This window comes from Carex rostrata, chromosome 26, assembly GCF_964058835.1.
Source record: "Carex rostrata chromosome 26, lpCarRost1.2, whole genome shotgun sequence".
NCBI classification, from domain to species: Eukaryota; Viridiplantae; Streptophyta; class Magnoliopsida; order Poales; family Cyperaceae; genus Carex; species Carex rostrata.
The window spans coordinates 3,952,424-3,970,540 of NC_135943.1; the positions used below are offsets into that span (position 1 = coordinate 3,952,424).

Below are 18,117 nucleotides of genomic sequence, written 5' to 3' on the forward strand. Positions count from 1 at the left end.
GTGATTTGTATGTGTTCTGTATACATAAACTGAAGTTTGAAACTTTATTATGCATTGGTTGATGAAGTATAAATTGATAAATTGTGATTATTTGGTAATAGGACTGATTGTTTCCATATGATATCTATTATGTTATGTTTATAGAATTATATGTTGTATTTATAGAATTTAACATATGTCCTTATAGGTTTGTTTGGGTTTGTGTAAAGGCAGGTTGATATAATGGATGTTGACCCGAATGAAGAATGTGTGGATGATACAGTTTCCCGATCATCTATTCATGAATGGGATCTGAACAAGGATCCTTCTGAATTTTCTCATGAGAAGCCTACTGAGAATGTGAATCTTGGTGAAAATCAGAATAGGGCTGAGAATGAGGGGGAAGAAGTTGTTAATGTTGGCCATCAGATAGAAAGTGAAGCTGATCCTGATGAGATCCGATTCATCGCTCCACCTGCAATAGGTGATAAGTTGGACTCTATTGCAGAAGCTTACTTATACTGGCAAATGTATGGGTACCAAACTGGTTTTGGAGTAAACAATAGAACATTTCACAAGAATGGTGATATTTTTGTGGATTATAAATTTGCATGCAATAAATTCAAGGATATAAAGGAATGTATTCCTGATATTGCACCTTTTCCTAAGAGACGAAGACCTTTAGTACATACAAAATGCCCGGTGTATATGAGGATTATGTATTCCACTATTACTGATAGATGGGAAGTGAGTGACATGGAGCTAACTCATAACCATGATCTCAATCCGGAGTCATCTTTCCTTATCCCTTGTTATCGGTTTATTCCACTGAGATATAAGGCAATGATGGAATATAATGCAGACCAAGGAATGAAAGCAGCTGATAATATAGATATTGTAACACAGATAGCTGGTGGTTATTTGAAGTGTACTTTTACACGAAAAGATGCTAAAAACCATTTAGATCAGTACAAGAGAAGTAAATTGAGGTCATTAGGTGGACATGATGCTGAGTTACTCTCTGACTATTTTGATGAAAGGAAGAAGTATGATTTGGATTTCTGGTACACATATAAGCATAGCAAGGAAGGGCATTTGTGTAATATTTTCTGGGCTGATGGTCGTGGCCGTGCTGCCTACAGATATTTTCATGATGTTGTTGTCATGGATGCGACGTACCTTACAAATAGGTAATATTTTTGTGTTACTTTACAAATTATATTTATGTAACATGGTTCATATTCTTAATTCAGGTTATTTTTTTTTGCAGAATTAGGAAGTTGAACTTACAGATTAATTTTACTGATTTATCTTACTGTTATAACTTATAGGTATCATATGCCACTTGTACTTTTTGTTGGTGTGAACCATCATTGGCAATCAGTGATTTTTGCTTGTGCTCTTCTCTCAAGAGAAACTGAGGCCGACTATAAATGGTGTATGAAGAAGTTTCTAGCTTGTATGAAAGGTGTTAAGCCAGGTGGCATTTTGACAGATCAGTGCCCGAGTATTGCATCAGGGATTAGTCATGTTTTTGGTGATGAGACAGTGCATAGGTATTGTGCATGGCACATTTTACGCAAATTGCCTGAAAAATTGGGTGGTGCTGATAACAAGGATGGTATAATTCTGCTTGTTAAAGATGTTGTATACAATGCGAAAACACCTATACAATTTGAAGAATCTTGGTTAACATTAATGTCAGAAATTGGTTACGAAAATGCACCGTGGTTTATAAGTATGTTTGCACAGAGGCATAAATGGGTTCCAATTTATTTAAATGATCGATTCTGGGCTGGAATGAATACTACCCAACGTGTGGAGGGTATGAATCATTTTCTTGACAAATATCTCAGAGCTAAGGCTACTCTAGCTGAATTTGTTGGTAGTTTTGATAGTGCTTTGAACAGAATATGGCAGAAAGAAAATGACAAGGATTTCGAATCAAAGACAAAAACAACTGCCATGTACTCAGAGTTACTTTTCGAGAAGCAGTTTGCCAAGGTTTATACTCTTACCATATTCTACAGGTTTCAACATGAGTTGAGAAACTCTGTTAATATGACTTGTGTATTTAAATTGGAACTACCTGACTCTACGAACATTTATGAAGTTGAAGATATTAGGGGTCATATTTTTGAGGTGCGTTACAACAAGGAGTATAAAGAATTTTCTTGCATTTGCAAATTGTTTGAGGCTTCTGGTATAGTTTGTTCACATGCTTTGATGGTTTTAAAGCATGAAAAGCAAAATTGTATTAATGATAAGTACATACTTGATCGTTGGAGGAAAGACAAGAATCGATTAGGTTTGATTTTGGCTGGATGTGACACTACTAACAGTGTTGAGAATAACAGGTATTTTTCCCTTATTTTTTACTAATTTTGTATGTTATTTTTTATATGGAATTAATATATTGTGGTTACCAGTTATTATGAGACATTTATTTTCATTTGTTTACTTTATATTGTTTGTAGGAGGTATGATTTGACAAGGTCAATTAATCCAATAATTGATGACCTGATAAGCTTTGGGTGTGCCAGTGATGAGCAGCAGAATATTGTTTTCAATGGGTTGGAAGCTTTTAGAAACCTATTAAGAGGTTTTTCTTTTTGTTTTTAATTAATACTATTTTATTTTAGTAATGTGAAGATTTGGTAAAGTTGTTTCTGTGTATTAGTGTATTTTTTTTATAATTTTTTACAATTAATATCAGGAAATATTGTTTCTGGGTCTGGAGATGAAAAGGTTGTGAATGCAACTAACAGGAATAATAATGTTGGCTCTCAAAGAAGTGTTTGTAGATTGAAGGGTAGTTCCACTAATCCAAAGAAAATGTCCGGACGTAAAGTAAAAGGTAATATATTACTTAATTTGCACAACTAATATCAAGCAATTTTCATATTTTTGTGAAATAGTTTGTAGTTTCAACTAATATAAATTACAGAATCACTTGGGTATGTATGCTTAATTAGCACTGGTGTTTTTTCTTATATTAGTTGAGCAATTGATTGATGAAAAAAATACGGAAGCTATGGTTACTACAACAGGTAGTGCTAGTGGCATTATAGAAGAACATTGTTCAACAATTCAAAGGAAAAAACCTACAGGAAGAGGAAAGGGTAATACAGTAATAACTTTCTTCTATTTAGTTCATTTGTTTATATTCTTTACCTAACTTGTGCCAAAATTTTTGTAGGTAAGGCTGTTAATAATTCTACAGGCAAAATATCAAGTATGTATAACAGTCACTTGTAATATATTTGTACCCTTAGATAATTTTTTCTTAAAGAATGATATTTATGATGCTATTTTCCATATGATATAATAGGTGACACATTAAATTGTGATTGGGATGCCATTTTTCGAACAGTAGCCATGTTGACTACACGTACAGCAGGAGGTAACTCCTCCATGTTATTTGCATTTTTTTGTAAAGTTGTTTTTGTTTATTTTTTTAAAATTATTTTGTTTTGCTGATCTTAACAGTCGATGAAGCTGTTAAAAAACGGAAGTCCAAAGCAACGCAGAATGAGAACCAATATTCCTCAAGTAGTGAGAATGAAGTTTTGAATTCTGCACCAAACAAAAAAATTCTTCCTCCACTTGCATCCATTTCGAAGGGTCGGCCACGGCAATCAGCTTATAAGAATCCCATGGACAAGAAGAAGTAAAGCCATTATTTGTTTGGTTAAAATAACATCAATTCTTTAAAACATGTTGTTGTATTTGGAGTTTATCTTAGCAAATAAGATATGTACTATTGCAGAATTTATATCTTATGTTTATAGAATTTAATAAATGTTCTCATAGATTTTTATATGTTTATTTGTTTTTTTATTTATTTACCACGTTACATATATATAATTCTAGGAATTTTTTTTTTGTTAATGAATTTTATAAAATCACTACATTTGGAAAGTAATGACCAAATAAAAAAATAATGACCAAATAGAAATATATATTTGTAGGAATTATATTTTATTGTAATAAAAAGATGTAAAAAAATAATGACCAAATAAGGACGAAGTAAAAAAATATAATTTCAAATATAATATGTATGCTCAACGGATAATTTTTGTATTTTAACAGGATTCAACATATTAACTTACATTTTTTTAATATAATAAATATTTAAATTAATATTTCAAGTATAATAAGTAAGTTCAACGAATAATTGTAGGATTATATGTAAGTGTTCACAGGATTAGGATAATATGTTTATAGAATTTAACACATGTTATTTGTGTTTTTTATATGTGCATCACAACTATTCAAAATCAATGATATATACTAATTAACTTACAGTTTTTTAACATATTAAATATTAAAAATAAAATTTCAAGTATAATATCTAAGTTCAACGGATAATTGTAGGATTTTGTGTGAATGTTCACAGGATTATATCTAAATGTTTACAGGATTAAGACAATTTGTTTATAGAATTTAACACATGTTATTATAGTTTTTTTATATCTGGATTACGTAAAATAATTTTGAAATTTTATATGTGAAATTTTACGTGAAGAGATTTTAATTTTTTTTTTAATAAGTTCAACGGATAATTTTTATATGTTAACATGATTTATCGCATTAACTTACAGTTTTTAACATATTAATTATTAAATTACAAATTACGAAATTCGGAAAATTGAAAAACAGACTAAGCGTCGTTTCGACTTCGTTCGAAAGGATTAAAATTGAATATATTTAATTTTTCAAAAATTAAATTTGTACTCTCCTGTCTTTTCTCTTTATAAAATTGAATATATTTATCGAGACGTCGTCCCCTTTCTCTCACCTAGGTTTTTTTCCGCGATATCCTTCTTCTCCGCACAGACAACTCTTTCAGTAAGTTTTGAAATAATTTTTTTTTTGTTTATAGAATATCCATCATTACTTTCTAGAATCTTTTGATCTTTTTTACTGATATCATAAATTTGTTGTTTGTGTCATATTATTACTATTCTCTAATAATTTTCGGCTTTCTCAAATAGATTTTACGCTGTTTAATCCATTGTTATTGATCAGAAGGTTCTAATCTGCTTCATCTACATTTTGTTCAATGTAATTTATTAGTTTAGTAGTTGTTTATAGAATTTATCTTACTTTTCTATAGAATTAATGATTTATTGAAACAGTAAAAATTAAATTTGTTTAATTTATCAGAAATCTACTATATTATTTCCATTTTTTTTTAATTTATATAATCATGTTATTTTCCATTTATTTATTACAGAATCAACAAATTTGCAATTCCGATGGATTTTGGAACTGACCCGACCCAACGGTTGCCTCTTGAAATTCTTGAAAAAATTTCATCTTTTTTAACAACCAAAGAAGCTGTTCAGAAATGTCTGATATCAAAGCGTTGGCTATCAGTATGGAAGAGGGTGCCTCGTCTGATCTTTGACCAGAGTGAGTTTTATTATGGGAATGATAATGAAGATGATCAAGATTTCCAGAATTTTGGTGACCATGTGTTTGAGAAGTTTTTGCTGTCTTCAATTGATTTATTTCATATTGAACTTGGCAGTTTTAATTCATACCATCTTGTTGAAAGATGGATTCCTCATATTAGGAATCTTAAACCTACAGTTTTATCCTTTGAAACAACAATGGCCTTTTCTTTTTACATTGGGATGTTGTTTGATTGTCCGTCAGTACATGAGTTATCTGTTTGTATTCATGATAGCCCTGGTCAGTATTTTGATTTTGATTATGTTAAGATAAACCTCCCTCAATTAAGGAAGTTGTATCTGAGTTATGCTCATTTTGATAAGAAAACTATTAGTGATATTTTCAACAAGTGTCATTTCCTTGAAGATCTTACTCTTGTTAATTGCTGTGGAGATTTTTCATCAGTTTTCAAACAGAGAGTCATTTCTTTATGTCTATTTGAATGTACACTGAGTTTGATAGATGTTATACCAGATGTTGTAAGCCTCCCTTTTATTCGAAAGTTCAGTTTACGTTATTGTTTTGTTGATGATTCTAGCATCCAGAAAATTTTAAAAGGTTCTCCCCTCCTAGAAGATGTCTCGTTTGAAAATTGTCATGGTACGTTTTCTCCTGTCATTATGAACAAGTTGAAATATGTTTCGCTTAAAAGGTGTGTATTTGCAACTACTGAGGGTCGCCAAGATTTCTGGAAAGTTGAAAGGGCAACCATTAGAAGAAACAGCTTCACCTTAAAATCTGTTGTTTTTATTGAGGCGACATTTCATTCTATCACCGAATTTGATCCCTACTTCATTGGCCTCGTTCCTAATGATGACGATAGTTTTTTGAAAATCATTGGCCATTCTTCAATGGAATATGAACTGGATTTGAGTTCCGTATATTCTTTATCTATGCTCTTATCCGGTGTTGAAGTTCTTGACTTTTATGCCCCTCGAGAACCGGTATGTTTTTCAATCTTTAACACTATAATTATGTTTTATATGATATAATAATCCTCATGTTTAGTTTGTATTTTTTAATTGTGTATGTAGATTGATGTGAAGGAGGAGTTGGAAAAGGTTGCATGTTTTCCAAATTTGAAAAAATTGTATTTTGAACTTAAGGATTGGAGCATGGAAACAACTTGGTCAGAATTTCCTTATCAACATGATATTGTCAGGTGGTTTCTTTTAAATTCACCAAATGTTGATGATCTTACTGTCTTCAATCCATATGGCAATGTTAGGATGTGTTTGCATAATGTAATTCATTTTTTTCAGGGCAAGGATGTGTTTGAAAAGGGTGAGAAAAAGGCAGTGCGGAAAAAGAAGGTAACAACAGTTATTGAAAGAAAGAATCAGGCAAAGGGAAATGATGTTCGTGACAATGGACTACCAGCTGAATATTGTAATATTGTAGTATCAGAACACTACACACCACCTCGTCCAAAGTTGCGATGGTTACAATTTAAAGATCAGTATGTTAGCCCAAGAAAGGTTGGACCGTTTTGGTTCAGAAAATTCGAAGCTGATTGGAATTTTTCAAACTCGTTGTTTTGTGATCGAGGTGACCAACACATTCAGAAACCCCCACTTCCCAAACGGTACATGTACCAACACAGGGAGAAGATGTCCTATGATGTTACAAGCATTTTGGATGATTGGTGGGTTGAAATAAAACAAAAAAAGCTGACAGACAATGAAACAGCTTTTGAGCACCGGATGGCCCAGCACGTTTATTGTCGTGTTCAATTCTTAAAGGATTTGTTGATGCCTGAGACAGATCTCTCGAGCGAGGTATTTTGTTATTTTTGAATTGTTTTATACTTGTTCATTTTAAATGTTAATTTGAATCTTCTTAGTTCAAATATTCTTTTATATTATATGAAGGTTGTTGACGTTGTGTTAAGCGTCATGCAAATGGATACTCCGGTCAGAGAACCATGGTTCTTCATATCACCATATATTGCTGTATGTTTTTTTTTTCCAGATACAGAACTTAATTGCATAGGTTTGCAGATTTATATTATGTCAGTTTCAACGTTTATGTTTCAAAACTCAGGGACTATTTGCAGAATTTATATATTGTGTTTATAGAATTATCTTTATATTGTTACAGGTTTGCATATCTTTCAGTGTTAGTTTGCAGAATTTATAGCTTATGTTTATAGAATTATATTTATGTTATTATAGGTTTACATATCTTTATTGAAATTGTCAGATAAGTTTTTATAGCCCTGTTATAATTACTATTGTTTTTTTTTTGTATGTTATAATGCAGAATATCATGCATATGTATGATCACGAGACTGCTCTGAAAAATATTCCCCAACTTTTCTCCGACCAATTTGAGAAGGTGAGGTGGCTTTTTGTCCCAGTGTGTGCAAAGAACCACTGGGTACTTTTTGCTTATGAATTGAAACGGAAGCAAGTTCTTTACTTCACTTCTGCCGGGGAAACTAATGGAGCATACATCAATTGTGCATGGCATACAACCATGTGGATTGATTCTTTTGTTGCATGGCGTCTCCGTGAGTGCTTATTATTTAATATTTCTATGGATCAAAAATTATTGGATTAATGGACTGTTGTTATTAATGTTTATAGACTTATTAGGGTTTTTGATCTTTTCCAGGTGACCCTTCATGGAAGACACGTCTTTATGACTGTCAGGCATGTCCGAAACAAAACCGTTCTCATGACTGTGCAATATTCATGTTGCGTTACATATACTGCCTTATAACAGATACTCCAATGAATTTTACTCAGGTAAATTTTATTTTCTATTTGTATTTGTTTTCTTATTGTAATTTCAATTTCTCGAAACCTATATGTTTTTGCAGGTGGACATAACTGGAGAGAGGGTTGTTCTTGCGATGAGACTTCTGTCTCATTCACAGAATATATTTCAGCGAATACGTAAATAGAAAAAGGGAGATGTCTTTCACCAAATTTTGGTGTTTTCACAAAATTCATAGACAGATTCTAGTTGTTTATAGGATTACATAGTTATAGGATTATATCGTTTTGTTTACAGGATTACTTTCATATAGTTACAGTATTTGGTTACTATTGTGATTACAGTTTGGACACTTGCAGAATAATTTTTAAAGAGTATGCAAATAGTGATTTGTATGATGTAAAATTGTTGTAATTTTTTTTTTCTTTCAGTGTTATGTTGTATATGTTTCGAAAAATGATGAAGAAATTTAAATTGCTAATAGAATAATTCATATATGTTTATAGGATTTAGTATATATGTTTATAGACTTTATTATATATGTTTATAGGATTTAGTATATATGTTTATATGATTTAGTACTGTTGAATCAATTTAAATTGCTAATAGAATAATTCATATATGTTTACAGACTTTACTGATAATGTTTATAGAATTTTTACTATTTTACTTTATATTGTTTAAGTTATCAAATTTTTTGTAGAAACGTAAATTTAATTTAATTTATTTTATTTTAAAAAAAAAATTATTTTGAAAAATGAAATTTTTTTATAATTTTTTTTAATAATTTTTTTCTTAAATTTTTAATTCACATAAATTGTTCACTAATTATAAAATCTGGTCCCCGTTAAAAAATTATAAAATCTGGTACCGGTTACAACTTCTAGAAGGTGGTCCCCATTATAACTGCTAGCTGTACTTTGATTGTACTTTCTTAGTTGACCACGCGGTTTGGACTGATTTCACGCGTTTTGCTTTGGACGCACGCGGTTTCATATGTCTAACATCATTTGAAGTTGTTTACAGAATTATTTGCATCATATTACCGAAGCTAATATACTTGTTTACAGGATTAGTATTAAAGGTCCGGGGATTTTTGGGGGACTGATGTCCGGGGACTATTAGCTGCTTCCTTTTTTTTTTCAAAATAGAATTGTTTTTTAAAAATTAAACATAACAAGCACTATACACAGCGAAGCTAAAAAAAAGATTCCACCGATCTGAGGAAAAAAAAAACATTTTTTAACTGATTTCTAAGATCGGTAGAGCAAAAACTTCATATTTATCTAAAATCAGCACTATCAGTGGTCCGAAAATGGCTCCACCAATCCTAGGATCGGTGGAATCTTTTTTTATAATTTTACCACAAACAGTGCTTGTTCTGTTAAAAAATTTAAAAATAATTCTATTTAACTAAAATCCAATAAACATACAAATGAAAGTACAAAAGCTAGTGCAAAGTGCCACCTAAAAACATAAAGCAAAACAAGAGCCTGAATTATATTAATGTTCTGTTTCTGTCGAGCGTGCGCTCTGACTTGGTGACTTGTAAGTTGTAACTCTAATTAAGTAGCTCATACAAGTAATCTCCTATACATAAACAAAAGTTTCTTTTGATGTAGGATAGCAATTTCTCACCAGACTTGAACTATATCTAATGATTAATGGGATCGGATGATCATGATATACTTATTCAATTTAATCTATTTTAATTAATTATCTTGCATATTATTAGTTCATTTGAATTGAAAAAAATAAAATAAATTTCAATGATGAAATTTAAACTAATGTAAACTTCAAATAATTTGAAAAGTTGGTCTTGTACTTGACACGTCAACAATCATATTTAATTTTTAAAACTTTTCGGTAGAATTTTAGATATATTATTACAAAATTATGTATTTCCTTTATAAAATTTATGATAACATATTTGTCCTACTAAATTACAATAAAACACGTATTTATTTAATACGAGTTTAATATATATAAATATATCAAAAATTAAGGTTAATCATCTTTATTTCAAAAACTACAACTAATATTTGTCATTAAAACTAAAACTAATTTAATGGTTTTGAGGTTAAGCTCAAGAACTTTGTTAGTTATGTTAAGCTAAAAAAGCTTTTGCGCCAAACACTCCTTCATTTAAAAAAACTTTTTGATCAAAATACTAACTTTTAAAATCATATGAATTTCATATATATATATATATATATAGGCTGTGGCTAATTTGCTGCCGGCAGTGCTGCCACCCATTTTTCTGTTTTGTGATGTCCAAACAACAAATCCAAACCGTTAGATGTTTAATCTATATTATAATCTACTTGGAGACAAAATTTTACATTTTTTGGAATTTTTTTACTATATATTAAGCTGGTTTGAAAACCGCTGATTTCAATGCTGCAGAAATTTACTGAAATCAGCGGTTTTCAAACCAGCTTAATATATAGTAAAAAAATTCCAAAAAATGTAAAATTTGGTCTCCAAGTAGATTATAATATAGATTAAACATCTAACGGTTTGGATTTGTTGTTTGGACATCACACGGCTAAATATAGCCCCGGCAGCACCTCTGCTGAAATGCTGCCAGCAGCAATTTAGACAGACCCTATATATATATATATATATATATATATATATCATACTAATTCAAAACAGAGGAGGGATCCAATTACACCTTTTTTTTATGACATCGAATTACACTCTCGATTTTCTAAGTTTTTAAAGTTCAAATAGTCGATCCAAATCATTCAACATAATGGATATATTAAAAAGTGCTCGCAGATAAAATTTTACATTTTTTAGAATTTTTTACTATTTATTAAGTATTTAATAAAATCGCTATATTCAGACCATTGAATTTTTGTACCCATCTTAATAAATAGTAAAAAAAATTCAAAAAAAATATAAAATATAAAAAAAATTTGTACCCATCATGTTGAACGGTTTGGATCAACTGTTTGGACTTCAAAAATATAGACTGTAATTATCCAGTGTCACCAAAAAAAATGTAATTAAATCCCTCCTCTTCAGAACATATTATGTATTATACAATCTGAATTAAATTAGAATGTTCTTCATAGAATCACAATTCACCTTATCTGTTGTGATCGAACCCAGACTCATTGACAAGAGCATATTATGTATTATACAATCTGGATTAAATTAGAATGTTCTTCATGGAATCACAACTCACCTTATCTGTTGTGATCTAACCCAGACTCATTCACAATACCCTTATTTTGTAAATTCTAAATTCCTTGATATAATTTTCTTCTTGTATCAGACACACAGTGTGGTGTGTTGAAAGCAACACAGGGAATCTGGCTTGCAAATCCAGTGGTGGATAGGTTGTTGATTTCTTTTTCCCAGTTTTCTTATCTTAATCCTGACCATATAAACTCAGCTTACCTACTCCTTGATGACAAAAAATATAAAATATTTCCTTCAAATTAAGAAGGAAGCAGAGAGACTTTTCAATTTTGTCTGTAGCTTAATTACAAATATGACATGCCAAGGCACAATTCTCAAACAGGAATTTTGATATTCAGTGCATTAGAAATAATATTTTATTTAAAATACAACTCATAAATTTATAATTTTTAGATTTTTTTTACTGTTTTAGATTGGTACAAAATTGGACTGTTCAAAAGTAGTGAGTTTTTATCTATCTATAAAAAAAAATAGTAAAGAAAATTCAGTAAAAATATAAAATTAGGTTCTCAAATATACTTTCACATAGAGATCATGTTGAATGATTTAAATCCACTGTTTAGATTTTAAAACTAAAAATATGAATTCATAAACCATAATATAGCTTAATCTACACATTTATCATAACCTCACTTTTTAAATCAACTAGATTAAAGGAAGATGTTGAAGCTTGTGCAGTTGTCAATACCAGCACAAACTTGTAAAATTGCATCATTTTGCAATTGGTTGAAAAATAGAGTTTAAACGACCTTTCAAAAAGGAATTGCATGCTCTCACATCATCTCCTATATATACACAGACACCACACTGAGAGCATTTCAAGAGCTCAAGTAGTCTCTTATTAATTTTCTCCCTTTTTGTGCTTAACATTTACAAACTCTAAATCCTGCACAAATGGGGTTCTCTGTAAACCGAATCGCACAGTCACTTGTTCGTCCAGCTGAGCCAACACCGATCGAATCCAAATCCTTATCATGTATTGACCGTGTGCCTGGTCTCAGGCACACCGTCAGGTCCCTGCACGTATTTGAATACGGGCAGGAACCGGCTAAAGTTATTAGAGATGCATTGTCAAAGGCACTTGTATGGTACTATCCATTTGCTGGACGCTTTGTGGGGTCGATACCGGATGGCGATGTGCATGTGGCATGCACCAGGGAGGGCGTCTGGTTTGTCGAAGCCGAAGCTGGGTTCACACTGGGTGATGTGAATAAGCTTGATCATCCTCTTGTGATAAGTGAGGATGAGTTGCTGCCTCAACCTGGACCTGACATGGATCCCTTGTCTATGCCTGTGATGATGCAGGTATGAATATATATATATATATATATATATATATATATATATGAATTTATCTATTTTATATATTTATGTAATTAAGGCAGTGAGTGTTATAGTAGATTAATTCCATTTACTTGAAAGTGCATTAACTACATATTAGTTGAATTTGCAAAAACAGCGATTTTCAATAAATCTAAGATAATAGTAAAAAATTTATAAAAAAAATATAAAATTTGGTCTCCAAACACATATTAATATGGAGAACAAAATGAACGGTTTGGATCGATTATTTGGACTTTGCATCCGGTGATTTATAGTCCAATGTACAATTAGTTGAATTATATATGGTCAGGGTATTTTCAAGATGAATATTCATGATAGTTAAGTTTACAAGAAGTTTAATTGTTTGATTAATTTTATCTAGGCCCAAAAAAATAGTTTATTTTCCTTTTGAAGTAACTTGTAGTCAACCTGCTTGTGAAAAATTGGTAATATTTCTAAGTATATTTTTCTTGCAAGGTAGTCCCACCAACTTTAAATTAAACTATTTACCTTTCGTAGAAATTAATTTAGTCACTTTAGGTACTAGTTATCTTCTCCACTATAAGACCGCATGACGTACAATTTTCTAAATCAAAGTCATTGATTTTTATAAGATAGAAGTATAACTCAATTAATAAATTATGCATTGATCACAATCTCATTAATTAATCTATTTTTTTAATAAGTGTTTTTCTATTAATCTGTACATTCAATACAAAAAAAAATTCTCTCTGTTTTGTAATATGTAAATTGACGAAATATATAGTATTTATTAAAAATATTATATCATTCAATTTTATATTTTAGTCATTAAATTATGCTAAGATATAACTGCAACTTCTGCATATGTACACTACAATCATCACCTGACAAAAAAAAAATGAGCAACCAAGCAAACTCTGTAGTGAAATTTTGCAAAATGTTTCCTTAGAAGAAACCTCTCCAACATAAATATAGTACCCAATAACAATAAATTAATAATACAAATATAGTGAAAACTGAAAAGGTTCTGATAACTAAACCAGCTCATCTTAATTTGAGCATGGACATTAATTTTTCTACTAATCTAGGTGATGCATAGCAATCACTGGATCTCACTAAAAGAAATAACTGATTATAAAATGTTTCATGGTGGAGTCCACTTATAATATTAAATCAGATGGTGCAAAATTAATTAATGTCTTATATGATGTCTTTGCTATAAGCTGGAAGTTAAGATGTGACCTCAAGTTTAGACAGGTCTGGAATAAAGTGACAGTATGATGTAAGATATTATTATGATAGTGAGGAGAAACAGAAAAAAAAAAATGGAGATATTCAACTTTTTTAATTGTTGATAAAACACTATTTCTAGATAAATCTAAATACTATCTATATCTGAGAGGTTATAATATTTTTTTGATAAAAAGAGAGGTTATGATATATAAAGATATCATCATTAGAAGACAATCTGAAAGAAAAGAAAAGAAGTGCTTATTGTATGCATGGTGGCTTTCTTACTTTTTGTGTGGCAATTTTTTTTTTCTTTCAACAATATGCTTGACATGAAGTGAAATAGTTAATAAATGTTTAATTAGCTATCACAATCAAAAATAAAAAAAAGTGTTGTAGACAATATCTTAAATTTCTAACAGCACTACAAAGTCAAAAGTCTAACAAAAGAGGAAAAAATGAACTTATAAAGTCTAACAAATCTGATGCTCTTAAGTGGTACATATCTAACAACCTATAGGCTATAAGTGGCAGTAGGAACAGTCAAAAGAGTTCTCAAAAAAAAGAAAAAGAAAAAGGGAATAGTCAAAAGGCAATTAATTATTCAACTAATATATGGAAAAGTAATTAACCCCTTCTAGCAAATTCCTTGCTTTGATCATGAGCTTAGAAAGGCTAATAAAATGTGACACCATCTTTAAAAAATTATAATAAATATTCATATTTTACAGAAATAACAACCAAAATTTAATCATTTAAATTTAGTTTTTGGTAGGTAATCATCCTGACCAAACTTCCTCAATTGATTGGGGTTGACGTATAGTTGTCAAATCAATATAGTATTTTTAATATTATCCTCCGTTTGTCCTATTACTATACTTAATTATACAAATTATATAATTGCAGTTGTAAGTTAATTTGTTTTCTTCTTAGAAGTAAATATACATTGCTCATACTGGCCTACTGACCTTTTTTTTTTTTTTTTTTCTTGAAGGTCAGTGGAAACTGACATTTTCATTGATTAAGAAAAAGGCTACTGGCCTACTGAGTCATAACATGGAAAAAGAAAAATAAAAAGAAAAGAGAAGAAAAGCACCATTTAGTATAGGTCTTGATGGGTTTCAATGTCAAGTGTCAAATTCATATATATAACTTTCATCAAAACTTAACACTTGGAAGGTTTATATAACTTGTCTCTCTTAATGGAACAAAAGAGAAATTCTCCAATAAATTATATGACATAATCAAACCTTCAGAAATACAAGCAGGGATCCAGTCACTGTCGTTATTGGTTCTTTAAAAGTAGCAAATAAAATAAATAGCAATAATTTATAAGACATAAATAGACTTCTTGTTTACTTGAGAGAAATAATAATTTATAATGTATCAAGTCAACAAGATATCTATCAATCATGCAACAAAAATTGATGTGTATACTTTTTTTTTGTACTAATAATACATGTTACCTTCATCTTTGATAATAATAAAAAATAAAAATAAAATAAACTTTCTTACCTAGTCCCCTAATCAGTGAGAAAAGGATGTATTAGTTAGTTCTGTGGTATATATATATATATATTTTTTTTTAAATAAGGCTAAGTTATGTGGCATATTGGCGTGTCAAGCTAGTGTCAAGTCTAGAAGAAAATTAAGTGCTACTTAATTACCTTAATCTACATAATCCTATATATAGTATATCTCTTTTTTTTTTTTGCTTCAATATATAGTATATCTCAATCATCCTAGTTAGGGGCAGAATTCATCGTGCTTGATTTGAAATGAACATTCGAAATTATTCCTATAATTTTTAATTATATGGTGCCACAACTATTGATTGTCAAAAACTCAAAACTTCAGATATGGTAAAAATCAGTTTTTAATCTAGTGGCAAAGACAGTGTCTTTCATGTGATAAGTCACAAACTCGAAACCTAAATATAAAAGTTCTTATAAATATTAATTAGTTTAATAATTTGGCGTTAAAAAAATATAAAATAGTTTTTATAGATATTAAATAGTTTAAAGGTTTTTAAAAATAAATAAATAGTTTTAATCTAGTGGCAAGACACTTTTAGAATGCTTTCTTTAGCTGTTGAAGTGCTTCTACTTTTGGTATCCAACTAATACTCTAGTTCTTCTGTGGTACTTTGTTATATAATCTTTTAAATCACTAAATTTCTCATGGCATGCCAAATTATGCGTCAAAAAGTAAAAACAAAAAAATATATTACTTGTGGGATTTCAACCCAAATGGAGGTCAAATTTCAACTAACTTTGTTCCTACATGCAATTGGTTCAACAAGCCTTTATATATATTCAGCCAAATTAGATGACAATTTATTAAAATAACTGTTAATTAAACTATGTTTCAGAGGTTTTATATGATTTATTAAAAAGGCGAGGATTGATAATGAAATCTTAATGGACCATAAGCTAATTTTTTTTAGTAAAGAAATCAATAAGCTAATTATAATGTAAACCTTGACATATACATATATTCTTTTTTTTTAGTATAATAAAAAATATAACATGGTTTGGAATTTTCCCAAAATTTGTGAAATATGGCCACTAGGCCATGCTGAAATATAGTACTGCTTTAGCCTCTAGAAGCCTAGATATAATGAAGTTATCTAAAGCATTATAAAAAAATTACCATAAACCACTAGGAAATAAGTAGGCAAACACATCATGCATAATAAACTCAATTTGTTGGCATAATTACAGTGTTGAAGCAAATATTTGCAACTCTTCAATTTTCTTTTTTTTTTCTCCTTTTTTATTCTCATAAATTGTCCCATACATGCATGCATTATGGTGTCATCAGGTAGTAGTTCAACTAATATGTTGACATGAGCACATAGACTTGCTTACCTTATCCTCAAATTACAACCAAACTATTCCATCTCTACCACCTATAATCTATCTACGAGAGAAATAAAGCATCAATGATAAATTCATTATAAAACACAGTGAAGTATAGTGGTTGACTTGCTTCTAACACCCACAACCCAACCAAAATCACCAATTAACTATTATTAATCTTGTTTTAAATTAATTAGGTGACTGAGTTTACATGCGGTGGTTTCGTTATCGGCTTAATTGCGGTTCACACCCTGGCGGACGGGCTCGGTGCAGCCCAATTCCTCAATACCATTGCTGACCTGGCCCAAGGCCTGCCTGAGCCCACTGTAAAGCCGGTGTGGGGCCGGGAACTAATCCCTAACCCGCCCACATTGCCACCAGGCCCACCACCAGTCTTCCCCTCCTTCAACCTCCAACAACATGTCTCGGATGTCGACTCAACCGATGTGGCCTATGTCAAGGCCCAATACATGGATTCCATAGGCCACTTCTGCTCAACCTTTGATGTGTGCATTGCCAAGGCCTGGCAGGCCCGGACCCGGTCCATCGGGCTAAGCCAAGAAACCCCAGTTCATGTTTGCTTTTTTGCAAGCACCAGACATTTGCTGAAAAGCCTACCAGATGGGTACTATGGCAACTGCTTCTACCCTGTTACTGCTACTGCCACTAGTGGTGCTGTCACCTCTGCAAAGCTGATAGAGGTGGTTAAGATGATTCGTGATGCAAAGGTGAAACTGTCGGGAGACTTCGCCAGATGGGCAGTCGGGGATTTCAAAAAGGACCCGTATGAATTGACATTTGAGTACAATTCTCTATTCGTGTCAGATTGGACCAGGTTAGGATTTCTCGAGGTGGACTATGGTTGGGGTACTCCTAGCCATGTGGTACCTTTTCAATATGTGCATTTCATGGCAGTGGCTATTTTGGCTCCGCCACCGGCACCCAAAAAGGGAACCAGGATAATGACGCAGTGCGTGGAAAAGGAGCATTTGTCGGCGTTTCAAAATGAAATGAAGTCTTTCTTCTGAGATTTGGAATGGCAAAAATGCAATGTGATGTGTGTATCATAGTTAAGAATTTTAGAAGTATTGTGTAATTACAATATGCAATGTAAAATCAACGCTGGTACTGTTACCATCGAATAACGAATGAAATTTGGTTTTCTCAAATATCATTACCGTTTTGCACCTTAATTTATGTACTTTGAAAGACTGAAACCAAACAAGACAAAAGGCAATGTGAATTTATCGCTAGATGGATTTTACAGCAAGAACCCCCGAGAAGCCATTTTTCACAATTGCTTTAACAGAAGGCTATAAGCATGCTGAAGCCATATTTCACAATACGT

The 18,117-nt window shown here is 31.0% G+C and overlaps 2 protein-coding genes across 2 annotated transcripts; both read left to right on the forward strand.

The window, feature by feature from the left end:
- Positions 1 to 222: 222 nt before the first annotated feature.
- LOC144544102 (protein FAR1-RELATED SEQUENCE 6-like) lies at positions 223 to 3,653 on the forward strand. Its single transcript, XM_078292518.1, has 7 exons — positions 223 to 1,169; positions 1,311 to 2,336; positions 2,457 to 2,581; positions 2,696 to 2,836; positions 3,179 to 3,214; positions 3,311 to 3,382; positions 3,469 to 3,653. The coding sequence occupies exons 1-7, from the start codon at positions 223 to 225 to the stop codon at positions 3,651 to 3,653; spliced, it is 2,532 nt and encodes an 843-aa protein (XP_078148644.1).
- Positions 3,654 to 12,185: 8,532 nt separating this feature from the next.
- Positions 12,186 to 17,938, forward strand: LOC144544502 (acyl transferase 5-like). The gene is made up of 2 exons (XM_078293021.1): positions 12,186 to 12,678; positions 16,967 to 17,938. Exons 1-2 carry the CDS (start codon positions 12,268 to 12,270, stop codon positions 17,795 to 17,797), a joined length of 1,242 nt encoding a protein of 413 aa, XP_078149147.1. The 5' UTR covers positions 12,186 to 12,267; the 3' UTR covers positions 17,798 to 17,938.
- The last annotated feature ends 179 nt before the right edge of the window (positions 17,939 to 18,117 follow it).

Coding starts and splice junctions, on each gene's coding strand:
- LOC144544102 (XM_078292518.1), top strand. CDS start 223: ATGGATGTTGACCCGAATGAAGAATGTGTGGATGATACAGTTTCCCGA. Junction 1,170..1,310: donor GCGACGTACCTTACAAATAG/GTAATATTTTTG, acceptor TATAACTTATAG/GTATCATATGCCACTTGTAC. Junction 3,383..3,468: donor GACTACACGTACAGCAGGAG/GTAACTCCTCCA, acceptor TGATCTTAACAG/TCGATGAAGCTGTTAAAAAA.
- LOC144544502 (XM_078293021.1), top strand. CDS start 12,268: ATGGGGTTCTCTGTAAACCGAATCGCACAGTCACTTGTTCGTCCAGCT. Junction 12,679..16,966: donor CTATGCCTGTGATGATGCAG/GTATGAATATAT, acceptor TAAATTAATTAG/GTGACTGAGTTTACATGCGG.